This window comes from Eubalaena glacialis, chromosome 4 (assembly GCF_028564815.1).
Source record: "Eubalaena glacialis isolate mEubGla1 chromosome 4, mEubGla1.1.hap2.+ XY, whole genome shotgun sequence".
NCBI lineage: Eukaryota > Metazoa > Chordata > Mammalia > Artiodactyla > Balaenidae > Eubalaena > Eubalaena glacialis.
In genome coordinates this window covers 56,526,977-56,552,953 of record NC_083719.1, presented here as the reverse complement: position 1 = coordinate 56,552,953, position 25,977 = coordinate 56,526,977, and the positions used below count along the sequence as shown (strand labels likewise).

The 25,977-nt window shown below is 44.4% G+C and overlaps 2 protein-coding genes across 2 annotated transcripts in view; one reads left to right on the top strand and one right to left on the bottom strand.

Moving 5' to 3' along the window:
- The window catches only part of MRPS27 (mitochondrial ribosomal protein S27), a 90,514-nt gene extending 88,994 nt beyond the window's left edge, over positions 1-1,520 (top strand). The window contains 2 exon segments of the mRNA XM_061187894.1: positions 299-500; positions 503-1,520. Of these exon segments, the coding sequence (XP_061043877.1) occupies positions 299-500; positions 503-537 (237 nt within the window). The 3' untranslated portion in view covers positions 538-1,520.
- An 11,928-nt stretch (positions 1,521-13,448) lies between these two features.
- MAP1B (microtubule associated protein 1B) overlaps positions 13,449-25,977 on the bottom strand; it is a 91,299-nt gene continuing 78,770 nt past the window's right edge. Inside the window, exons 5-7 of the mRNA XM_061189341.1 lie at positions 19,377-25,893; positions 16,191-16,429; positions 13,449-15,056 (exon numbers count right to left, since the gene is read on the bottom strand). Coding sequence (XP_061045324.1) covers positions 14,901-15,056; positions 16,191-16,429; positions 19,377-25,893 — 6,912 coding nt within the window. The 3' untranslated portion in view covers positions 13,449-14,900. The remainder of the gene's footprint in view (positions 15,057-16,190; positions 16,430-19,376; positions 25,894-25,977) is intronic.

Sequence of the window (25,977 nt, the reverse complement as noted above, 5' to 3'; positions counted from 1 at the left end):
CACAGCATATGGCGTTCCATTTACCGTTTGTGAGTGAAGGGGAAGAAATGACCTGTGGTGCATCTTAGCAGAATTGCTGGGCTGAAATAAAAAAAAAAGAGCAAAAGCTAACAGTGCCTGGATGAAAGGCAGCATGACAGGCTCCCAATAAAGTACCTTCTCCTGTGAGCAGAATGTGTGGAGATTTTGTAAGTGACTTAACCTCTTCTCTTTTCCTCTTTGTATTCTTTACCTACCTGCCCCTCCCACATCTTCTTTTTTTTTTTCTTTTTTTTTTTTTTTCCTTTGTTTCCAATAGGCCTTACATTCTAAGCTACACGCTCTGGGCAAAGTTGAGTCAGAAAGCCTTCTGACCCTGACCACCCAGCTTGTCAAGGAACAGCTCCCTCCCTGTGAAGCAGAAGACATCGCTGCCTACGAGCAGAAGCTGCAGCAGTGGCATCTGGACTGGGTACATTTGATTCAGAGGGAAAAGGAGCAGAGGGCGAGGGCCAAGCAGGAGCAGCGGCTCGAAGAGCAGCGAAGGCATCTGCCTAATTAGGCCCCTCAGGGGCCACAGGAACTTCACAAGAGCCCATCTCAGGATCCACAGTGACCGTGAGGGCAGCCTCAGTGTCCTGCATCCACCTTCTCCTGTTCTTAAAGCAGGCCCCCTAAGGTACATGTCAAGCCATGTGACCACCCACCCGGATGCCAAGAAGGCTGTGGAACCATGAAAGTGGCAAATGGTCAGACTGAAGCCACCGGCTAAATACCTTAAATAAGGGCTCTCGAGGCTTATAGTGGAGTTCTTGGGGGACAGGGATCAATTTTGAAGACTGAAAATCCCTGATACCTAGCGATGGTGGTGGGAGAAGCCATGACTGAAGAATCTGGTCTCAAGCACAAGCTTTTGAATGGTCTCTCTGTTCCCAGCGGAGGCCACCTGCAGGTCCTGAGACCTTGTCCCCTAGTCTCCTCTCGCGTGCAAGCTCTCAGCCTGAGCTGGGTGTGGGATGCCCACACATCCCCACTTTCCCCTCCCAGACCTGAACTGGGAGAAGTTCAGTACAGCAGCAAACACAAGACCTGCTGGCTCTCGAATTTCAGGGACCCCCGGTGGCATTTTTAGCATGTAAGGGCTTTTGAGGAGAGAGCTAGCCCTAGCTCTGAAGCTTCCGTGGCTTGACTCCCCATCACGTTGGGGTAACTTTCTCACAAAGCATTGTCTCAGCTCCTCATCAAGTAGGTAAAGTGAGCCTTCTGTGTACACACATGCACACACATACAATTTGTGAACACAAGTTTCAGTTAGAAGTTGGAGAAAATGAGAGATGGGATGGGGCTTGCAGTGCGTAGAAGACATGAGTGATTGTAAAACTGTCAGGAGGTGGAAAATTTCTCTCTGGGGTTTCTCTGTGGAAGGGGTCAGGGGCCGCTCTTGCTGGCTGTGTAATTTTGCCCTTATGTGTAGTGGTATACTTTTATGCAGGATTGTGCTTTTGTATCAAGAACCTATGGAAATAAATGTTCTAGGATCATTTTGGTGTATTCTTCATCTTTGGGGGAAGGGAGGGAGAAGTAGGGAGTTTCATCGTCATTATAGTCACTATGATTTTGAGCAACATATTTTCAACCCTCCTTCTCCAGTAGACTGTGGCATTTGTAATAATAATAATCACCACAACCACTAACTTGTGTTCAGGACTCGCTGAGCTCCAGCAACCCTATGAGGGAGCTACTATTACCCTGTTTTTGAATGAGGAAACTGAAACTAAGTAACTTAGGGGGGTCAGGCTCGCACTGCTTCTCACCCTGCGTGTTCCCTCCGTACATACCTGCAGTCAGTATCCAACACAGGGCCTGAGTCTTACTTAGGAAGAGGGTCATGACCAAAAGTTGGTTCTGACATTTTGGTTTATCAAGGGCAGGACTTTTTCAGCCCTTATTATATCAAGAGGCAGGTTCAAGATACATCAAAAGACGCCTTTTGCTCAGTAAATTAACCACCGTCACACATGAAGCATCTGGTCGATATTTCAGCTCATAGTTTTGCCTGCATTTTCCTCCTTGTCTGTGCCTGTGGCACTTTACTTCCAGGCTTCAAGAGACCATTTCACCATGCTGCTGCCCAGCAGGAGTTTCCAAGCTCTCCGCTGCTCGGACTTCTTCCACACATGTGCCCGCATCTCTCTCAGGAACTCTCCCCTTTGAGAGTCTTTCCCCACCATCTATTCCCCTTTCCCCAGGCTCTCCTCCCCTGAGCTATAGGATACCCTACCACCCTCCTAGATGATGAGAGCTGACCACAATTGTCCTTGGTCTTTTCACCAGTATCACTGTCTGTATTTCTTCCACGTGGATGGAGAAACTGCTGTCAGTACCCTGGCCTCTGGGGATGACCTGAACTGTAACGGATGACCTTCCCTCTAGCTGACCTACCATAGTCATAGCCAGACCTCCAGTCTCGTATCACTAATCCAAGATCTTACAGCCTGAAGTCGCATTCTCCCAGTCTTCCCTTTCTCTCCTCATGTGACTCCCGCTGAACCAGCTCTTCCCTGTACTTTCTGCCTGCAAACCCTTAGCCTTTACCCTGTCACTCAAACCCTCGATCTCCAGAATTCAGACCCTGCTTGCCTTCCTTCCAGTCTGGGCCCCGTGGTTGGCCATCCCACTGATGCATCTCTAATTTCTTCTCATTCCCTTTATCCAGGCCCACTTGCTGTCCATGGACCTGTATCCTTGGAGCCACCTGTTATGGGTTGAATGGTGTCCACCCACCACCACCAAGAAAAAAATATGTTGAAGCCCTGACCCCAATGCCTTAGAATCTGACCTTAGTTGGAAATAAGGTCTTTACAAAGATAATCAAATTAAAATCAAATTATAAAAAGGAGAAATTTGGACAAAAGATAGATACAGAAGGAAGACAAGGTGAAGACACACAGGGAGAAGATGGCTACCTGAATGGAGTGGTGCATCCACAAGCCAAGGATTGCAAGCCAACACCGGAAGCCAGAAGAGGCAAGGAAGGATTGTCTCCTGGAGCCACCAAAGAGAGTGTGACCCTGCTGACAGCTTGATTTTGAACTTCTAGCCTCCAGTTCTGCTTCTTTAAGCCACTCAGTTTTTGGTACTTTGTTACAGCAGCCCTAGGAGACAAACACACCGCCACTTGGTCTCTGTCTCCTTGCTTCTGACCCACTAAGTTTGACATACAAAGTTGTAATGTCAGGCTGATTCCTCTACAGATTTACAGCTGTCCTCTTCAACTTAGTTCTTTCATTTCTCTTACTGACTCTCGTTTTTACCTCAATAGCTTCTCTATTGGGTCTGCTTAAGCCCTAGACCCTTGCCCCCCAGAACTGTAAGCAGATGTTCCTGCCTCCTGCTTTATCAAGAAAATTTAGGCCACATAATACAACCTCAGTCTCCCTTGTTTCTACCTTAACAGCTCTCTCCTTACCTGTTCTCTCCATCATCCCTTCTACTTCAAAGTGATAGGTGTCCCTGCCCTCCTTTCCAAGGTTAGGCTCTTCACTTGTGACCTGATTCCTTACCTGCCTGCCTGTTCCAGAGCCATCTTCTCTTTCCATCTTGCATCATCTCTACAGATTTCTTCTTCCAAGCCTGCAATCTTTTTTTTTTTTAAAGGAATTCCTTTATTTTTATTATTTATTTATTTATTTATTTATTTTTGGCTGTGTTGGATCTTCGTTTCTGTGCGAGGGCTTTCTCTAGTTGCAGCAAGCGGGGGCCACTCTTCATCGCGGTGCATGGGCCTCTCACTATCGCAGCCTCTCTTGTTGCAGAGCACAAGCTCCAGACGCGCAGGCTCAGTAGTTGTGGCTCACGGGCCCAGTTGCTCCGTGGCATGTGGGATCTTCCCAGACCAGGGCTCGAACCCGTGTCCCCTGCATTGGCAGGCAGATTCTCAACCACTGCGCCACCAGGGAAGCCCCAAGCCTGCAATCTTATTCAAGACTTCCTTCCCTTTTAGAAACAAAAAAGCCTTTATCCTGCCATCAGTCAAGCTCCTACCCTGTCCCTCCTTCCTTTTGTCTCCAAACTTCTTAAAAGGGTATCTCCACTTACTGGTTCGTTGCTGGTTCATTAGACCCCGAGAATTTGGCTTTCACTCTGCTGCATACCAACTGCAATGATTCTTTCCCCTCTGCTCTGTTTAGCAGCACTGATCACTCCCTTAGAAGCTTGGTGACTACAGCACACAGTCTCTCTCTGTTCTGGCACTGCTTTCCTGCGCTCACAGGCCTCTGTGTGGCACATACTGTATGCTGGGCACCGTACTAAGAACTGTTGAGTTTACACAGACGAGTAAACGATAGACCCTACCCTCAAATAACTTATATTCTAGGGAGAGAGAGGGGGCAGGCACATATGCACCTATCATGCTTCATGCATGATGGTTAATTTACTGAGCAAAAGGCGCCTTTTGATGTATCTTGAACCTTCCTCTTGATATAATAACGGAGTGGTTGAAAAAGCCCTGCCCTTGATAAACCAAAAAGTATCATTAGAGACACAAAGTGATATGGGTGTTCACAGGAAGAGCACTTCAAGCCCAGAGATGGGAAAGCTCTAATGAAGGGAAATCATCACCTGCTTTGTGCTTTAGTTAGTCACATAGGTCTGTCTCAAGCTGTCTTGAGGTAGAGATGGTCCTCTTCTTCCCCATGGAGTCGTGTAAAGTAGGTGTTCAAGAGAAATTACTTTAAGTTGAACTGGAATGAACAGCCCACACCCACCCTGCATGTCCCCCGCTCCCCCACCAAAAAAGGAAGAAGAAATAGAAGAAAAAGGCAGAGTAGTAGAAGAAGAAAAAACAATGATGAGGTACACATACCTTGCTCTCCTCTTCTTGGGGCTGTGTTGCCTTGGCACCAAACTTTGCATTTTGTTTTCATACCTTCTAGCTGGCTGTGCACATCAGATATGTGTGTGGGAAATTTGTCCATTTTACAAGTAGTCAGAGGCCTTGAAAACTGGTTTATCAAAGTCGTTTTTTCACTCTGAATGAAATAACATATTAGTGAGTCCAGGGATGCTGCTAAACCTCTTACGGTGCATAGGGCAGCCCTCATAACAAAGAACTATCTGGTCCAAAATGTCAGTGGTGCCAAGTTTACAAACCCTGGTCTAGGGTATACGAGCCAGGCAGCCACAGGAATTTTTGCAGTGATGTACATTAGTTGTTTCTTGTCTAACTGTATATGAGTATAAAATATGCAGTGATAGAGGGTGGGCCGTTATCCTTCCTCAAAAAAGTCCATATGGAAAAGGATAAATGGTGATTTATATGATTTTTTTCTTTTTTTTAATTGAAATATAGTTAATTTACAATGTTGTGTTAGTTTCTGGTGTACAGCAAAGTGATTCAGATATATATATATTTTTTTCCATTATAGTTTATTACAAGATATTGAATATAGTTCCCTGTACTATACAATGGGACTTTGTTTATCTATTTTATATATAGTAGTTTGTATCTGCTAATCCCAAACTCCTCCTTTATCCCCCCCGCCCCTTTTCCCCTTTGGTAACCATCAGTTTGTTTTCTATGTCTGTGAGTCTGTTTCTGTTTTGTAAACAAGTCCATTTGTATCATATTTTAGATTCTACATATAAGTGATATCATATTTGTCTTTCTCTGTCTGACTTATTCTACTTAGTATGATAATCTCTAGGTCCATCCATGTTGCTGCAAATGGCTGCAAATTGCTGTGTGTGTGTGTGTGTGTGTGTGTGTGTGTGTGTGTGTGTGTGTGTGTATACGACATCTTCTTTATCCATTCATCTGTCAGTGGACACTTAGGTTGCTTCCATGTCTTGTCTGTTGTAAATAGTGCTGCTGTGAACACTGGGGTACATGTATCTTTTCGAATTTGAGTTTTTCCAGATATATGCCTAGGAGTGGGATTGCTGGATCATATGGTAACTCTACTTTTGTTTTTTAAGGAACCTCCATACTGTTCTTCATGATGGCTGCACCAATTTACATTCCCACCAACAGTGTAGGAGGGTTCCCTTTTCTCCACACCCTCTCCAGCATTTATTGTTTGCAGACTTTTTGATGATGGCCATTCTGACTGGTGTGAGGTGATACCTCATTGTAGTTTTGATTTGCATTTCTATAATAATTAGCAATGTTGAGCATCTTTTCATGTGCTTCTTGGCCATCTGTATGTCTTTTTTAGGGAAATGTCTATTTAGATCTTCTGCCCATTTTTTGATTGGGTGGTTTGCTTTTTGGTATTGAATTGTGTGAGCTGTTTGTATATTTTGGAAATTAATCCCTTGTCGGTCGCATCATTTGCAAATAGTTTTTCCCAGTCCATAGGCTGTCTGTAATTTATATGATTTGCTATCTGGGGGTATGTAGCTGGAACCAGGAGTCTTGAGTTCCACAATGAAGCTGCTTCCTCCCCTGAGTCAGTGGAACCCGACACCATTGCACCCAGTCGTGTGGCTGAGGAAGGGATGAAGTTTTGGCTTTAGTGAATCATAAAAGCAGAAAAATGTGGTGTGACTGCATTTTCATTAAAAGATTGTTAGTAACCTTCAGAGCTGAACTCTTCAAACTGAAAACGATAAATTTTTAAATCTTACTTTAGAAAATGGGGAAAGGAGTACTTTTTAACAAACATAGTTATGTCAGGAAAGTTGCCTTTTATTCTAAATAACAACTTCTTCACTTGAAAATAACCCTTTCTTTCCTCATTGATTTGGCCTTTTCACTGACATTGCATGCTGCCATGAGGATGTTATTACCTGTATGGTAACAAGGAAGTCCAAACAAAGGATGGTGGCAACGCCCCTGAGAGTGTGGCAGTTACCACCAGCATCTTTGTTTAAAACAAAACAGTGAGTGACACTTAGGTTTTGTGTTTATTATACATGAATGTGATGATTCCAGATCTGAGCTGGACATGTTCAGAAAATGGTTTGTTCTTAAAAAGAAGTGTCTGAAAATAAATTCCATTATGGGCTTTAAATGCTAGATCAAGGACTTTGGGGAAGGTTTATAAAGGATTTATAAAAGTGACATTATATCCTCTGATATACCCAGTGTTAAGAGAATTTGCTTGCCCTTTTGGTTTCCATGATGCTTCATCTCTGCAGAGTTCAACATATTAATTCTTAAAATGCCGAGGTTAATATGCCTAAGATAGTATCCGGAATAGACTCGGCAAGAATGCCCGCGAAGTTTCCTCCAGTGACAGTCTGCTGGGCCACTGTTGGGTGTCAGCGTTTTCCCGGCTCTGGTTCACAAACAATCATGTACCCATCTTGATTACACAAATTATATTTAACAACTGCTCTTTGTGAATGCCCATTCCTACGTAATTTAATCCTAATTAAATAAATCCTCTCTAATCCTTACAGCAACCCTTCAGGGCAGGGATTATTACCCTCATTTTGCAGAGGAGAAAACTGAGACTTATGTGAATTGCCTAGGGCCACACAATTAATAAGTGGCAAGGACAGTGCTTGAACCCATGGTTGTCTGATTCCAAAGCCCCTTTCAAACAACTACCCCCTATAATCACTGTGCTAACCTGGGACTAAGTACGTTCATTCATTCGTTCAATCATTCAACAAATATTTATTGAACATCTAGTGTGTGTCAGGAATGGTTAAAATAGTCACTGAGGATACAGAAGGGAACAAAATAGACTAAGATCCCTTCCCTCGTGGTGTTTCTAGTCTATGGAAGGAGACACATAATAAGTATGTAACATGTCATGTGGTGATACGTGATACAGAGACAAAGCAAGGAAGAGGGAAAGAGTTCTGGTTAAGTGGTGGAGGTTGCAGCCTAACACAGGGCAGTGAGGGAAGGCCTTCCTGAGTAGATGACATTTGAAAAAAGACCCACGCGGATGAGGCTGAGGATCCTGGAGTCACCTGGGGAAAAGCGTGGCAGACAAAGACACCAGTGCTGAGGCCCTGGAGGGAAGTGTGCCTAGAGTGTGTAAGGAAGGCCCGTGTGGCTGGAGCAGACTGTGCAAGGCGCAGAGCAGCGGGGTTTGAGGCCAGGGAGACGAGGGGTAAAGGAAAGGACAGGTGGTGAAGGCCGCCAGCCCATTAGTAAGGACGTTGGCTTTTACTCTGAGATGAGAACCCATTTGAAGGTTTTGAGCACCGGATGGCATGGTGTAAGCTAACATTTTTAGAGGATTGCTCTAGTCTAGCTGCTATGTGCAGATACTTGGAGGGCAAGGACAGGAAACAGGAGACCAGTTAGGGGGCTACTGCAGTTATCCAGGGGAGAAATGACTGGCCTGCACGACAGTAGTAACAGTGAACGTGAGGAGAAGGGGTTAGACTGCGTGTGTCTTGAAGGTGGAGCCAGCAGATTTGCTGACGGGCCAAGATTTTTGACCTGAGCAACTGGAATGATGTGTGTACCATTTACTGAGGTGGAAAAGCCTAAAAGGAGAAGCAGTCAGGGGAGACCAGGGATTTATTTGAGGACATGTTAAATTTGATTTGGGATGTTTTAAAGGTCCCTACTGCACATCCGAATGGAGCTTTTAATGGACAGCTGAATATATGAGTCTGGAGATCAGAGAAGAGGTACAGACTGGAGATACGAATTGTAAAAGTCATCAGTTGACACATAGCATTTAAATCCATGAGACTGCATTAAAGTAACATGCATTATTGGTTTGAGTCGGGGATAGTCGAAGCCATGAACTAGAACTGTGCCTACTTTTTAGGGGCGATTACCCCATGAACGTGGCCTCATAATGATGTTCCATCATCTGTGAAAACATTGCCAGTAACCCCCAGAGAATTAGCCAGAACTGCTCATACTAAAGGAATTGACTGTGACCAAAACTCAATCTGCCTGTATGGCTCCAGTGAATTTCTAAGACGTACAATATAAGATCAGAGAGGAAATGGTGGGATCCAGGATTATGCAAGAGACCCAAGAATTCATGAGTCAAGTGTGTGTTGGAAGGTCATTGTAGGGACACAGAGAAGCATCTAGAATGAGCAATACATTTATAAAGAGAAAGAAAATGTAGTCATAGTACCTTAACAGAACTTTGTTGATTTGCCTGCAAAATAGAAAAACAGAAACTGAAGAAAAGCTACCTTCAAAGTAGAAAAGGACCAGCTGGAAGGAGGTGAACTCGTTGCCATCTCCGCCGTGCTCGGTCCGGAGGGAGTGGGATACAAACACACGGAGGGGTTCAGGTATGGTCAACTGTGGGGCTTCCCTGGGGCTGAGGGGGTCTCCTGGGACACAGGACTTCCCATGCTGAAACCAGGGCAGTCCTGGGCAAAGCAGGATGCTTGGTCACCCTGTGTTCAGGCCAGAAAGACTCCCTGGAACCGAGTAGTTTGGCAGTGGAATAGAAAACAACTTATTTAAATTCAATCTGACAGATGTAATCAAAATCTCTTGGTGATTATTTCCCACCCTGAGTTCTCACATGCTTAACCCTTTAATTTCTGGAGGGATTTCAGAATGCCTTCTGGTACACAGTGACTTCTAATGGGACCGGTCGACCAGCCCCAGGGCTTGGAAGCACAGTGTAAGATTAAAAGGAGTGTTTGTGACAGAGGAACATCATTATGACTTCAGACAGGCTGCAGTGGCCTTTTGAGGCCAAAGGACCATCTCTGAGGACAGACAAGACCAGGTACTGGAGGTCTGTTGATCACGTCTTCTGTGGAGGGAATTGAGGCACACACACACACAGTCTCAGTTTAGACATCATTTCTGGTGCTTTTCCTATGGTCACCTTCACTCATCCTTGGATTTTGGGAGTCCCAGTCACCGCGTTCAGTTAGGGCAGGACTTATGTTTTGCTCACCTTTAAACCCCCATGGTCTTACCCACTGCTGGGTATAGAGTAAAGGTACAATAATCATTGAATGATTGAGGAGAATTCCTCCTTTCTTTTTTTTTTTTGTTATTTATCATCACTTTTCCTAAAAATCTTTTAGTTCCTAGGTGTGAATCCAATCCACAGCATATTATGTTATATAGAGCTTACTCTGTAACTGAGCAAGAAACAAAAAAAGGAGATAACGTATTGGATATATTGACTGTGATGGCTTTGTAGAGCCCCAGAAAGTCAGCCCTAGGAGGGATCATCCAGTTTGACCATCTTGTCAAATCCTCTCATTTTACAGGTAAGGAAAGGAGTTCCGGATGGATTAAGTGACTGAGGTCACACAGCCAGGTGTGGCAGAGCTAAGATTAAAACCTGGTTTTTGGTTTATATTGTGATTTAGTAGGAAACCCTCCCAATATCCTCCTTCAGATACACTGCTCTGTTGACTTTTTCTTTTTAAGCAATAATTTTAACTCTTTCTCTGATCTTCCGGTTTCTGTCCTTAGACCCCAAGGTCCTCTAGGGCTTGGCTACAAAAACAGTTGTAGAAATAGTAGCAGGGCCCTCTCAGCGGTTTACCAAAAGCCAGGGAGCCCACTCTGAAAAGAACACAATCAATCACCCCTTGTGAATGAACCCACCCACACACGCCTCAGCCCCCCAACACACCCAACTCAGTAACACACAACAAAAGACAGCACAGCACACACACCAACTTTTGCCACTTTTGTATTTTATTGTGGAACTGAGGTGTTTTTTTTTTTTTCTTTTACATCAAATATCCTCAATGGAAGAGGGGATATTGCACACAAATATCATAAAAGCACTACATATTACTTTCACTGGAAACTAATTTTCTACATTAGATATGACTGGATAGGATAGAAGTGATGCAGGATTATAAGACATAATACCATACACAGCTGCAGACTGACACAAACACCATTCAGAACAAGAGAGAGGAGTGGGAGGTGCTTCTCAGCCAGGCTCAAGACCATGTCCTTCCAGGGTGGAAGGAGAAGGGCTGCATGCAGCGCCGTAAGCCTGACTCAGTGCCGCAGGGGCATTCTGAAAAGGGCAGCCCCGGTCTTGATGCCCCATCTCGATGGCTCCTTTTTTGGGGAGCTCCAAATGAGTGCAGAGAAGCTATTTATTTCTTCCCTTTTCAGTTGTTGATGCTGCCTTTTAAATTAATAAAGTCACAGATTTTTTTTTTCATAGTAAATAGTTTTAATACCAGGTGAATAACCTAATTGCTTTCAAAGAAATGCTCATCCCCTAGGCTGCTTTTGGTGTGTTGTTCAGTTGGTTAAAAGATAAAAGCTTACAGTTCCTTTCAGATGGAAACAGGGTCTTTTCTTCTAAATCTGAAGCACAAAAAAAAAAGTTATTAATCTAACAACTCACAATGTCATTACTGAGCAAGAACCTCCTGTGACAGGTGACTAAAGAGGCAAGAAAAGCAATTTCAGAATTGTAGAGCAGCTCCTGAGAGCTGAAATTTGGTAACAGGGAAAATGGGAAGTGGTAAAATTTCCATTAGCAAATGATTAAATCTTATTAAATGAGTACTGGAAAGCTCCTAAACTGTGTAAGCTATTGGAGACACTTAAAACATTCATATACACTGGGGAAACCATTCACTATGATATGTAAGGTTAAGGAAAAAAAAACATTTTTTTTTTGGAACACCATGGAAAATGGCATTTAAGGGTTGGGGGGGGGAGGGTCAGTCACTGTATCCAGCCCCACCACAAGACTGAGAAAGCATGCACAGGGATTGGGTTTTGAGAAAGGGGATAGAATTAGTTAAAATTGAAAATGGAGGATCATCTCTAACGTTTAGTCTCTGTAGAATTTTAAGAATACTACCAAAAAGTTCATGATCATGAGTGCTATCTCGATGGAATCCCATCGTTTAAACAGAGTGTAAATTCCTTTCACTCAAATATTCAATCTATACAATTGGATTAAGTAATCAGTATGAATAAAGCTCCTAGAAGTCTGTGTCAATCTTTAGCTCTCACCATGAATGTACATGGTACATTGTGATGGCTGTTACTAAACTAATTGTGTATTTATGAAACTAGCAAAATTAGGTTAGTCACACAGGTAGGAAAGGTGTCTGGAAGGACAGGAGCAACCTGTAATGTAAATATTGGTGTTCCTGTTATATTCAGGCTCTGTGGTCATCACTGAGAACAATGGATGGAGAAAGGTACTGATCTATTCATAGGAAAAAGAGCCAGCTGACCAGTGACAGCTTTTGTATATTTTTTCCATTAAATTCCATAGCAAAAAAGAAAAGAAAAGAAAAAAAAAAAAAAGGAGTGGGATAGAATGGTTATAATTGAAGACTGGCTATAATTTTCCTAAAATGTTTGGTTTTTTTCTTAAAGCAAAATAATGTACATGTTAAATGAATTTAATTTGGGAAATTGGAAAATAATTCCATCTTCTATCAAAGAAAAATCAACCAGAGGTCTGGATTTGGCAAGAAGGCTGGAAATCTGTTTCTCTTCCAATGCATCATGTGAACCAACTTAACAACTAATTATTAAATAATCGTCTTGAGTATCTTAGGTTATCTCTTAAAATACCTTTTAAGTAGGTGAGTTTATACTCACTGAAATCCTTTTTTGTCACAATGTGTTTTCCATCGTGTGCTCATTTTTTTGTACCCTAAATCAATGCGTTGTTCTTAAGGACTTCAAAGAAATAGGGTAATAAATAAAAGCTGCATTTCTAGAGAAGCCTAAAAAAAATAGAATATTAATTTTTAAAAAAAATTAAACATTTGAAAAATGTAATTCACAGCATTAAGTAGACTGCATTAGGTCCTCGGTGAAGGGACCTGGAGGAAGCATTGTTTAAACCCTCATAGTAGTTAGCAGTGCAAAACACACACTTATCAGACAAAAATAAACTAAAATGTTAATTCTGAAATAAATAACTAACATAGAAAATAAAACGAGGTGATTGTTGACTACTCCGTAGATCTTAGAGTCTGCAGGAGACGCAACTCGACAGAGCCCAGCACAGCTGTCACTGAAAAGTTTGCCACATCTGAACACTGGGTGCGTTGATCTGCAACTTGAAACTTAACGTCAGTTTTAATCATGATCTGGCTTCCCAGGTTCATAGTTCAATGATGACAATGATGGAAATGATCTCTGAACTCTACGTGATGAACCGTAGGAGTTGGGAATTCATTTGTTTTCAACGTATTTTTCGTTTTTTGTTTTTTTTTTTCCAAAAAAGAAAATCCCAAAGCAAATTTTTGCTAGGGTTCTTTGAACTTGTCTTGGCTCTTTTACCTCATGGTTGAAGATCTTGAAAGAAGTACGTAGGATACCACTGGGTGATGTACTCGTAAAGGCCTGGAAAAGTAGCCATTCTCCCCCACTCTAAGATAGCGCATACTCAGATTTTTGTTATGGGACTCAAGGGGTGGGAGGTATCACTATTACTGGTAGTGATGGGCTTTTAATAAATATTATTACTGCAATATCAGACTTCAATCTCACCAGAACTTCAAAAAACATTATTCATTTTTTTGTCTTACGAAACACTTAAAAAAAAAAGACTGTCACTTGAAAATTTTCTTTGCATTTTCCTGTAAATGAAAACATTTGTTAAAAAGTTCATCTATGAAAAGTTCTCACATATCTAAAAAAAAAAAAAAAAATTCTTCTGTACACTTGTTCCCATAATTATGCTGAAATTAATGGAAAATTAAAAAAAAAAAAAGCCAATGTAAGACGAGGGAAGCTAAATACTGTACACTTGCTGAGAACCTCTTCCACCATTAAGATTCACTGTTTTCCCAGTTCTGATCATAGAAGCCGTTTCAATCTTGAACTTGCAGTAGTAAAGAAGCTATGAAAGGCTCAGCTTGCTTGGCTGAGGGGCCTGAGGTGGTATTCAACACGCAATGCTCAGCATCAGACTGTTGCACCGATCAGGTAAGCTCCTAGTACCCCTCCCACGCGCACACACATGCTCCTTTAACTGGAGTATCTATAATCCTACACGGATGTTTTATAAACTCGCTGTCTCACATTAAAAAATAAGTGCATCAAGTATCTTTGTACATTCAAGTCACTTCCTAAGGCAAATTGTCTACCGTATGTACTCCCAACTGCTTTGGTATTTGCTTGTTTATCGGGGTGGACTTGGGTGTCTCCGCATGCAGGTTAATTGACTCAGAGTGGACTAACTGGGTGCACAGATGCTGGGAGCATGCCTTAGATCAATCTACTCGTGTGTTTGAAGAGTCTGAGAGTTCTGAATGGGGTTCAAACCACTTGCATGTCCAGTCTACACTCACTACATTTTGTCAGTGTGCAGCCTTCAAACTGAAGGAGCTTAATTAAGGCGTGAAAAATCTCACATGCCCTCATTACAAGTTTTGTTCTTTTCTGTTTTCTTCCAGCCAACTTGTTTTAGGAAACTAAGACCCTTTTTGATGACTCAGACTGACACAAGTTACAAACTTCTTTGCCTCTGCAGACTACAGAATAGACAGAAAATGCAGACCTAACTAATGGTTATTTTCTCTTCTCTGCCCCACCCTGCTCTCTCTTTCTCTCTGGTATCTCACCAGCATTCTCTACCATTACATCTCCTCCTCTTGCATTCTTTTTTTCTTTCTCATTTTCTCTCTCTCTCTCTCTGTTCTGCGTTCCCTCTCTTTTGTGCGTGCGCGCTCTCTCTCTCTTTCTCTCTCTAAGACAGATGCCTCTACCTAGCAGAAATCAGTTGGGTTTGCTAGTGCATGGTTTCCAAATGTTCAGCAGAGATGAACTGGGGTAGGTAATTTTGCAGTAACTTGAACCCTAGTGTGGGAAGACTGCTACTTCCCTTAGCAATCAGCAAAAACTGAGAAATATTAGTGACTTGTATCACCATGACACAGTATAGCGTTTGGCAGGAAACAGTTCAGTGACTTATTTAGGTGAATTGACTTTTGTTAGAAAAGGTGGTTTCAAACTGAAGAATTTCTGGAAACAAAGTTCAAACCCTGTGGTGTGGCTGGCCTGGTTGTTACAGTTCGATCTTACATGCAGGGAAGGATTCGTCTTGCATAACCACGGTACTGCTGCTTGCTAAAACCATGATGTTGAGGTCCTGCTGCTTCTCATGGGTCTCCTGATACCATTCCCTCATCACTTCTGAGTCATGAGTTGGGATCAGGGTCACCTGCAGGGAGAGAGAAAACAGCTGCTGAAGAGCAGAACCGGAAATCGGATGAAAAAAAAAAACAGAGCAACAGCGAGGTATTAATTAGACCATTAGAAAAAGAAGGGCAAAGAGAAGAATCTTCTATTGTCCTTAGGAAATTCAAAGAACTTTTCAACTTAACGTTTTCTAGGAACCAGAATAAAGCTGCCAAAAAATCAGTTTTTCTGGGGGAGCTGAAGACTGGAACCAAAAGCAGGTCATGACTAGCTAATTAGTTTATCAATGAGTCCTCGGTTTTTCAGTTCTTTAGTGTTAAGAGAAGTGCTTCAGTTAAGGTGGAATTTCTTGTATTTCCTTTAACATAACTGATCCTAAGAACAAACATTTGTATCTTTAATTTGTGTGTGTGCTTAGGGGCAGAGGAGTTGGGTGGGTAGGCGGGTACTGGCTTGAATAGTAAAAATTCCACCTCGTATTCAGTAAGAGGGCACTGGGTGTTTCTCATTAGATTTCATATGATGAAATAACCAGCATTTCTACTTAATGTTATGCAAGCACAGTTTACTAAATGACTGTACAAAACCATAAGGAAAACTTAGATAAGCAAAAACCACAGCTGAAATAGTATTAAGAGTGGTTCGTGCCTAGTTATGATGTTTGGGAGTTGGGAGTATCCTGCTGGGGACCATTTTCAGCACTGCTCCTCCTGCAGAATCTCACTGGACAGCTGATTTTCTAAATGGCCATATTCCAAGCTTTGGTCTACTTGTGAAGCACAAAGGAGTAAAAGACAAGTCCTTATCCGCATCACATGGAAATATGACCACTTGGTTACATTGGTTAATATTCTTGGTATATTAGGGTGAAGGGCAAGTAATCTTAGTCCCATTTTGCAGATAAATGTATTATGCTTTAGGGTGGTAAAGTGGCTTTCCTCCAAGTCCCTGGTGGCTGGTGGTAACAAGAATACTTTTAGACCGCCTTCTGTGTGTTAAGTCCACTTTGTCCTCAGGATAGTTTATGTGTGGCAGACCCCCCGGGGTACCTCATGTGCATCCACAGTCATAATGATGCCTCATTAAACATGATCCCCTGCCTCTGCCTCTGGACACAGCTCCATGTGCAGTGCGGACACTGTCCTGGAGCTCTTACCTGCATGTTGCTGCCCCACTGGGCCTTCCCTTCCAACAAGGCATCCAGGACAGCCCGGCTAGGCTCCTCAGCAGCGGGGTCATTCCCACTCACCACGTAGTAGGACGACCTCACTCTCTTGAAAAATTCAACATCGACGTTCTTACTATTGCTGTGGTTGGGAATATAGCACAGGTCCAAGTACACAGGGGGGCCTGGAGGCACAGCTGAGGGCTTGGATGTCTTGGTGTTTCCTGGCCCTTCAGTAAATGAACAAAAATAAAGAGAAAGCCAGGGTCACTGGAATGCGAATAGACCCATCTGTCCAGTACACCTTCCCTACTCCTTCCCGAGGAGGTCCTCTAGGACATGGGGAGTGGGTACTGGGCATTCCCCTCTCTCATAGAGGGCATTTAACACTGGCAGTTTGAGAAAATATCACCTGGTTGTTTACCATCTCAACAGGAGAAACGAAGAATGGAATGTTTCCCTTTGTGGACAACCCATTAGGAAGAAGAGTTCAGGCCTTCCTCAAAGATGGAACTAGGTAGTAACACTCCTGAAAGAGCTACTAATGTGCATTTTAATTTGAAAAGTGGTCTAAGAAACAGATTTTAAAGGACAAAAGAAAATATCTGCATTTGGTAAAACACAGTTAAGCAATCTTTGTAATCCAGTTAAGATCTCGTTTGAAAGCAATTTTGCCAACAGCTGAATATTATACCCTCACATTCGACCTAGCCAGTGGTCAGATCTTAATTAACATCATATGATTTCCAAGACCCTCAGCACCTCAACCTCATTCATAAACTGATGAAACACTGTATTCTCTCCTTAGGACAGTACTCTAAAATGTGAGACGTCTCTCCTTAGACAAGATCGGATACCAAACTTTGGCAAGAGGAAGGGTCAGAAAGACTAGGCTTTCTCTAGCCAATCAGGACATACCAGACTGAGGTCAGGGGCATGTGGCAGCCAAAATTCCCAGTCTAAATCAGAAAGCCTGGGCAAAGTAAAGATTCAGACTAAACCCAAAGTTTCTGGGCACCTTGTTTGGTGAGCTGGCTTTCTGATTTGTTCTAATTAGAAGGTTTAAACTTTTTGAAACATTAATACAACTAGCATTCTAAGGCAGTGATTCTTTCCCTGGCCACATGATTAGAATCACTTAGCATGCTTAATACCAGGCCCCATGCCCCAGAGTCTGGCTTAATTGGGCTGGGGTAGGGCCTGGGTACCACCATTTTTTAAAAGCACCCCAGCTGATGCTAATGTGTATCTGGTTTGAGACCACTGCTGTAAAGCCATTTAAAATACTAGCTGGATCCTATGTATTTAATCCTCTTGCCTTTCTCCATGGGATGTATAGAGGCTGTCATCCCAGAGTCAAAACCAGCAGTGAATTCCATCAATGGTCTAGTTTTATTTTCAGGGGGGTAGGGAAGTGGTGAGAATCAGCCAAACTGGTATTTGGATAAACCGACTCATTTTATGAATAGATTAGCCAGCCTTTATAATGAACCTAAGCTAAAAGCCCTCAACATATCCATGTGTAAGTCTCCCAGAGAATTCTGACTTGTAACAGAAGTTTGTGAGTTACATTTCTTCTAATATTTAAAAATGTCTGCGGTTTCCCCTTGCACACTAAATCACTCCCATCAACACCAAAGGAACATTGCTCATAGAAGCCCAAACCGAGGGAAATGCCAGAAGTCGACTCAGGTTTGTTTTAAAATTAATTAATAGTGCAATTTTATCTTTTTAAAAATCTACTGGGGAAGCATCTTCAAAGTAAGTTCAAATTAACTCACTTTGCCTCAAAATTCTCTCTTTAAGTGACCCAAAAGAAAAAAAAAATGTTTTAAAAAAAAATCAGTTGTGTGGGCTAGAGTGTATGTTCAGCAAGTTTGGTAGCAGATTTCAGTTGAATTTTATCTGTTTGGATGGATTTCATGTTTTCTCCTAAGTGCAGGTCAAGCTGTCAAGTCCTTTAGATCAAGGAGTTAATTATCTGGTGGTTTTCTATTAAGTCTAAGCATGAACAAATTCAGTTTGTTTTCTACGTGCAAGTAAAAAGAGGAAACCTGATAAGACCTGAGTCTTGAAATTGATGCTCCATGTTGCTTAAAAGTAAAAATTTGTACCTGTAACTAATACTTCCTAAAATGTACTGAATTTGAGAGTCCCAAAGGTTCATCTCTCAGATTTTCCATAATAAATCAAGGAAGTGTTGCTTAAATTACTGTTTGCTTTACACGTTTGAGTCAATTTATGTTACTTTGTGAACTGTGATCTAAAATCCCCAAATAACTGTGTAAAGCAAATAAAATATATGAATTCAAATCCCTGTAATTGGTTTGAAGCAACAAAATGAAGCTGGGCCATCAGAGACCTGTTCCATCAAAAACCCAGGTCATTGCTGAGACCTTGATAAGTCTAAGAATCTGAAGTCAGGGATATCTGCTCTTGCCAAGTGGAATTTCAATCTGAAATAGAATGCTGAGTCTCTGTTAGTGAGGCCTTGTGGTCAGAATGGGATAAGTAGAGCCTTGGATGCTTTTCTCTCTATTTGTACTGGGTACCCAGTGGTCAACTGAATTCGCTGGTTGATCAAACAAAGCATTGCCTTTAATGGGGATGCATCTCCAGCCTGGTAATTTTTTTCTATTTAAAAACTGTATAATTTTTAATTTTTAAAATGTTGTAACTTTATTTTAAATGTTTTTATTTTTAAAAAATGGAACCTAAATCTTGGACCTATGCTGCTTATTCCAGGCTTGGCTTGGAACTCTGGTTCTCCCTAGGCCTGTGAGAGCTCCTGGCCCGTGTCACCTCAGCTTGATTCTGGGGCCAGCGTGGCCGAAGCCAATGCCAACAGAATCTTCCCAAGGAGCATGAAACACACACCCTTGGTTCTGAAGATTCAGAACAAGGCTGCGGTTGCTGTGTTGCAAAAGGGAGCAAACCCAGGGGTCGCATCTGGGAAATCAGAGCTGCCCTGGGCCATAAGCTGAGCTATCCCCAGGCCTACAGGCTACACTGGGCTGAGTTCTATACCTTTTGGCAGACGAAAACAGTGAAGGGAAGAGAGAGCACCAAGTTGTGTTCTCTCACCTCCCCAGTACAAAGTCGGATGGAAATGCAGAGGCTGCAGTGAAAAGTAGAATTGTCGTGTCCTGTACCAGGATGCCAGCACCTTCCACCTACCTGCAGTCGCCGTCTTTACCGATTTGGATGTGGAGGTGTTCGCGGCATTCTTGGTCTCCTTGTCTTTCTCTTCTCCACGTGCGGCTTTGACCTCAGGAGTGGTGGTGGTTTTTGTTGCTTTTTCCACAGATTCCTTCTTCTTAGGAGAAGCCACTCGGGACACCTTATCTGAGGATTCCTTCAAGGCCCCTGGCTTGGGTGAAGCTGCGGAGGGCTTGGACTTCCCATCACCCTTCTTGACAGGTGAGGATGACTTGGTCTTTGTACCTGGCTTTTTGGTTTTGGTCTTCTCCTTCAGGTCCTTCTTCAGAGCTTTGCCCAGGTTCTGCTCGATGGCCAAGGCCTCCGGGTCCATCATGGACACATCAGGGTGGCGTGGAGAAGGGCTGCGGTCCTGCATGGGGGCCGGAGGTGGATCCATGTGTTTGTACGTGACGGTTTTGTCTGTGGGGATGGTTTCTGATTCATCTTCCGAGTCGATGTTCGCATCAGCTGTGATGGAGGGGCACTCTTCTGTCTCCGGGGGGACATCAGAGTCCGTCTGGGACGGGGCTGACTCGCTGACTGAGGTGGGAGGGGTTTCATCACATTGTCGGCCCTGGGGCTTTCCTCCAGGAGGTGGTGGGGCTCCCCCTGATTGGGTGAGGGGCTTCTCTGATTCTTCCGTTGGCTCTTCACTGGCAAACCACTCGAGAGGATTGGGATTAATGAAGGAGGGTGAAAGCTCCGTCTTGGGATGCTTGTATTCACAGGAGGACACAAGGCATAAGTCAACATCCTGGCGAGCCTCGGAGGGGGACTTCTTTTCAGCAGTGTAGCACTGGTCTGAAGTCTCATAGGCATATGTAGACGCCTGGGGGGTTCTAGCACTTTTATCGGGGGTCTCATAACAGTATGCGGAGGTAACAGGGGTTCGTGTAGTTGTTGTCAATGTCTCATAGGAGTAACTTTCAGACCCAGGGAAACTGGCAGTTTTCTCAGTGGTCTCATAAGAGTAGCTGGAATCCCCAAGTGTGTGGCCACCCTCTTCAGAGTCATCATAGCCATTGCTGATGTCATCCAGGAGCCTTTGAGACCGCTCAGTCTTTTCGTAGCTGTAAGCACTCACTTCAGGGGTCCTTATTGTCTTCTCACTTATCTCGTATGCGTACCCAGACTCTTCGGGGCTCCGCGTGGGCTTTTCAGTAATTTCATAGGCATAGCCACCATCTTCGGGAGTCTTGGTGGTTTTCTCAATGGTCTCATAGGAGTAGCCTCTGTCACATGGGGATTTGATGGTGCCCTCTGTTTTCTCATAGTAATAGCCACTCACATCTGGGGTCCGGGTAGTTTTCTCATAAGCCTCATAGTCGTAACCTTCTTCATCTGGGGACCTGGTTGTCTTCTCAGGCTTCTGATAGGCATAGCTGAAGTCTCCAGGTGTCTTCCCTCCACTGTCCTTCTCCAGGCTGGATGTAGTCAAATCTCTCGTCAAGGCTAGATGGTGTGGCATCGTATCAAATAACATGGAGGCACGGAAGCCATACGGCTCTGCAGATGCTGCACCCATTGGTGGGGGAGAGGCAGTGTGGCAAGGTGCTGTGCTCTCTTTGACTGCAGAGGTAGAGTCTGAAAAACTAGGGGAATACAAAGGAGAGGACTCTCTCGGGGTGAGTGGAGAGAGATCAGATTTTGGTGAGAGCTTCTCGCCTTCCAGACTTTGCACTTTTTCAGTGGTGAGGGAGGCATATAAGGATATATCTCCGGGAGGAACAACATCGGATAGAGTATCTTCTTGGAGAGGAGAAGCGATCTGAGAAGGGGTATGTGCGGAGGAGGTGGATGGGGAGGCCTCCACCTGAGAGACTGAGATGAGCTCAGAAAGATCATTATCTTGGGTGTAGGACGGCTCCTCCGTTGGTGGGATCTTGTGTGATAAACTAGAGTCCTGCATGTCAGAAGGACTGTAGTCCACCTCAGTTGGCCCATTTTCAGTGATGTGAAGCATACTTGCACCCACTGTAGGGTGATCTGGAGACTGACGACTGAAGTCCATAGCAAGGGAATGCTCAGGGGATTCCTGGCCAAATTCAATCGACATCGAGGATTGTTCAGATCTGTGATCTTGAACTGGTGTCCTAGACTTGGCTGTTTTAGGGGAGAAGTCTGGTGGAGAAATTGACATTGGTCTTGGGCTTTCTTCCTTAGATGGAGACATTTCTGTTTCCTGGAAAGTGGTAGGCGTTTGCACGACAGACACTGAAAGGGAGTCATCTACTTCAGTGGAATGTGGGGAACCAACCTCAGCATGCAGCGAGGGAGACGCGTCATCTGTTGTTGGCTCTGGAAATGAGCTCGTAGCCACAGAAGCTGTGGAGACCGAGGCCACACCCTCCATGTGAGAGTATGTGTCTTCTGCCACACCCTCATCAACAGGGGTAGCTGACTTGTCTGAGACAGTGCCTTCAGAAATGGACATCTTAGTGTCTTCTTTAAAAGATCCAAACTGACTGACATCTATTTGTGTAGGAGAAACATCTCCTCCTAACTTCCTTTCATCTAAAGCCAGTCCTGCTTGAGAACTCAGGGCTTCAACATCATCAGTTTTCTTTTCTTGACCAAAGTCTTCCTTTATCGGTATAAAGTCTGTGCTTTTCCCTTCCTGTTTGTCTTGGAAAAGACCAGTGGAAGTCATGTCAGAAACTGGACTTATTTGGTCTGGAAAGCCTTCTTTTCCATTCTTTCCTTCAAAGGGGCTTTCGGTACATCTATCAGGAGCCTTGTCATCCGCACTTGGAAAACTTTCATATGCAGACTCAGATCCAATTAGGGGAGGGCTCCGTAAAGGAGACAAAACTTTTTCAATAGGAGACTCCGAGTCAGGCACAGGTTCATCCATGGGGCTTATGGAAGCCCTTTCACTCTCATCTTTGGCATCACTGAATTCAAAGCTCACTGGGACTGCCGCTGGTTTTTCAATGACCTCTGTGGGAAGGTGACTAGATTTCTCATCAGTGGGAGATTGGTAGTACGGTGTGTGGCCAGCACTGCCAGTCACAGACTGAGATGGAGACACCACTTCCAGGGTCTTATCCTCAGGACTGGCACAGTGTTCTTCCACTACTTCTTGGGTCACCTCCAGAGATGCTGGGACTACTTCTGCCTCTGCTGAGACTTTAATCTCACTGGGTGTCAGAGAAAAGTTCACGCTACGTTCACCCAGCGGGGTCTTTTCTATGGGTGATGGTGGAGATGGACTCAGGGACGGGCTCTTGGGTGGGCTAAGTTTTTCATCTGAAACTGCTGAGACGGTGTCTTTGATCTCCAGCGTGGCACTGGCTCTCACGTCTTTCTCTTCATAGCAGTAGGCATCATGTAGAGCAGATCTGCTGAATTTGTCTTCCTCCATGGACGAGGGTGGTGAGATGGTGGAGGCTGAAGCACTGTAATCCTTCCCATCAGTGGCATCTGTTTTTGACCCTTCAGAAAGTCCGTTGAGTGATGTCATAGCAGGTTTGGAGTATTCCTGAGGATACAGTGAAGACTCGTATTTGGTGATGTTTACAAATTCTTGAGATGGGGACTCGGTCTCTTCATTGTTGGTCTCGTCACTCATCACATCTCGAGGAGTAGACATCTCGTCCATGGGGGTGGGCTCGCTGGATATCTCAATGGTAGACTGGGTGTAGCCGGAGGTGGCAGTGAATTCTTCAGGCTGGTCTTCCCGATTCTCCTCGTCGGAGGCAGTGGCCTCACTCTCCGAGCCTCCGGGTAAAGTCTCATCGTGAATTGAAGATGCAGGTTCTTGGACAGGAGACTGGGCTCCTGCTAGCTTGGTGGACGTGGTAAGGAATCCATACTGGTCCTCGGCACCGCTAGCCTCCGCAGCCTTGTCAACCACGGCCATCACGTAATCTTCAGCTTCAGCCTTTTCGGGCTCATAGTCTTCCTCTCTGGCATCCTCGGCTCTGTCCTCCTCGTCGCCCTCCTCCTCAGATTGTTCAGCTTCTCCCTTCTCCAGTGCCTCGTCCATGTCTTCTTCTGCTCGGTCATCACCACTGGCCACCGACTCCCTCTTCTCCTTGATGTACCCGTCAGCCTCAGCCTTCACGCTCTCCTCCTCCTCCGCCAGGCTGTGCTTGGAGGTGCTCACACGCACGGTCTCCTCTCCGTCCTCTTCTGGCTCCTCAGCCTCCTCGGTTTCCGCCTTCTCTTCATAGTCTCCAGTCTCGGAGGACTCCTCAAAACCCGCTCCTTCGTCTTCAAATTTTTCAGTGTCCTCCACGCCCTGCTTCTCGACGGGCTCCAGCTCCTCGGGGGTTTGCTCGCACTCACCCTCCCCTTCAGTGGTGGTGATGCCCTCATCGGGGGACTCGGCGGGACCTCTGGTGACTTCTGTCTCTTTCTGGATGACATAGGCCTCGACGGGCTCGGTTTCCTTCAGTTTCTCTTCATCTTCGATCAGCTCCAGCTGAGGCTTGATGTCTTTTGCTAAATCGACCTCTTCAGCCTTCAGCTCTTCAAAGTCCTTGGTCAGATCCTCGGGGGATGACATAAGGGACCTCTCGGCTTCGAGTTCTTTGGCGGGGCCAGTGGTCACTATTCCAGCCGCTGCCGCCACAGCCGCTGCAGTGGCCATGGTGCCAGCGGCCGCGGCCACAGCCTCTGCGGCCTTGCCTTCCTTCTTAACGACTTTAATTTTCCCCTTCTCCTTCAGCTGCCCAGCAGCAACAGAATCTTTCTTGACAGTCTCTTCCTTCTTGGGTACTTTTGGTTTTAATGCAGCCGGTTTTTTTGCTTCAGATACGGGAGTAGGTGATTTCTTTGTGTCTTTAGGAAGTTTCTTAATTTCTTTTTTGGGTTCCTTTTCCTCCTTTTTTATTTCCTTCTTTTCCTCCTTCTTAACTTCCTTCTTGGCTTCCTTCAGTGGGGTTTCTTTCTTAACCTCTTTTTTGACTTCTTTTTTCTCTTCTTTCTTGATTTCTTTTTTGACTTCCTTTTTCACCTCTTCCTTTTTTGGTTTTTCCTCCTTCTTGACAGGTGTTTTGTCCTCCTTTTTAGCCACTTCTTTCTTTGGCTTTTCCTTTTCCTTCTCCTCTTTCTTTTCTTCGGGTTTTGCCTTTGTTTCCTTTTTCACAGTCTTCTCCTTGGTGACTTTGGGTTTGACGTCTGTGCCTTGCTTTTCAGGCCCCTCGGCTTTGGCCGGAGGCAGCTCTTCTTTGCTGGGCACCTCCTTTTCTGTCACTGGAGGTTTGGTTTCTGTTTTTACTGGTTTGTCTTTTTTCACTGTTACCTTGTCTTTGCTTTCAACTTTGGGTGCCTTTTCCACGTGATTAGCTTTTGTGACTTCAGGGGTTTCTTCTTTCGACTCCTTTCGCACGGATTTGCTGGGGAGTGGTTTTGCAGCTGGCTTCAGGCTCTCCCGGCTGTCGGCCCTCTGCTTCAGTTTTACTTGTTTCACAGCAGGGGTGGCCACCTGGCCAGTTAGATCCTTCTGGGTGGCCAGCGGCTGTTTCAGGAAGTCCAAATGTTTGAGCTTTTCCAGTCCTTCCAGGATATTGTATTGGGTGCTGTTGCCAGGAAATAAGACTCGGATGATTTTCTCTGCAGGGTTTGCAGGATGCCACACGATCAAAGATGAGACTGAAGTTAAGTAGGAGACTGGGATGTCTAGCTCTTGACCGTTAGGCAGGATTAGGTCAGCCTTGTCTTTGTTGGTGCCAGTCCACTGCTGCATAAAATACTGCATTTCCTTGCTGCTCTTGACTGGGTTAAGCACATACATCTCTAGTTTACCAACACCCATTTTTTGGAAAAGAATGACAGGATCAATGGTATTGCCTACGCTTCTGAACAGAGGTTCTGGCTTCATGGACAATTTGTTTAGGTACTGGAGAGTGAAGCAAGCTTCTTCTATGCTTCTCTTCATCTTGATGTTTGGCTCTGGGTTTTTCAGATTTTCAGGTACATTGAGAAATACAACTCCTAAGTCGGGGGAGATGAGGTTTTTCATCCAGTCACTATTTGTGGTGGAGCCCTGGGACTGTTCTTCCTCGAGCTCCGCGATTTTCCGCTGGAGCACGCTGTTTATTCCAGGCAAATTGTCATCCCCAATGTGGGTGAGCAGGATGGAGTCCACTCGGTCCAAGTGTCGGATGAGCTTCCAGAAGCAGGATTTTCTTTCTGATCCGCCGTTGATGAGCATATTGAATCCATTCACTGCAAACAATGCAGAATCGCCCCTCCCTCCTGGAAAAATGTAACAGCAGGGCTTGGAGAGCTTCAGAAATCCACCTGATGTGGGAGGTTCTAGGATATCAAAGGGAGATGGGACTTCCACGGATTCTGAGAGATACTCGGTAAACTCGGAAAGTCCTTCCATTTCTGGCAATATAGAAGCGGAGTTGAGTTTAATATTGATGAAGTCTTGGAGATTATGTCTGTCAAGATTGGAGTTTTTCCAGTCCCCTTCTTCGGGACAGAAAAGGGTTAAGCTGGCTTTGTTGGCAGGATGGGTGGTACTCAGTAACTCCCCAATCTGGGATTTAAAAAATCATAAGAAACAAAGAAAGAAGACGTTTAAGTGACTGTCATCACTGATCCATCCTCTCCATCTATTACT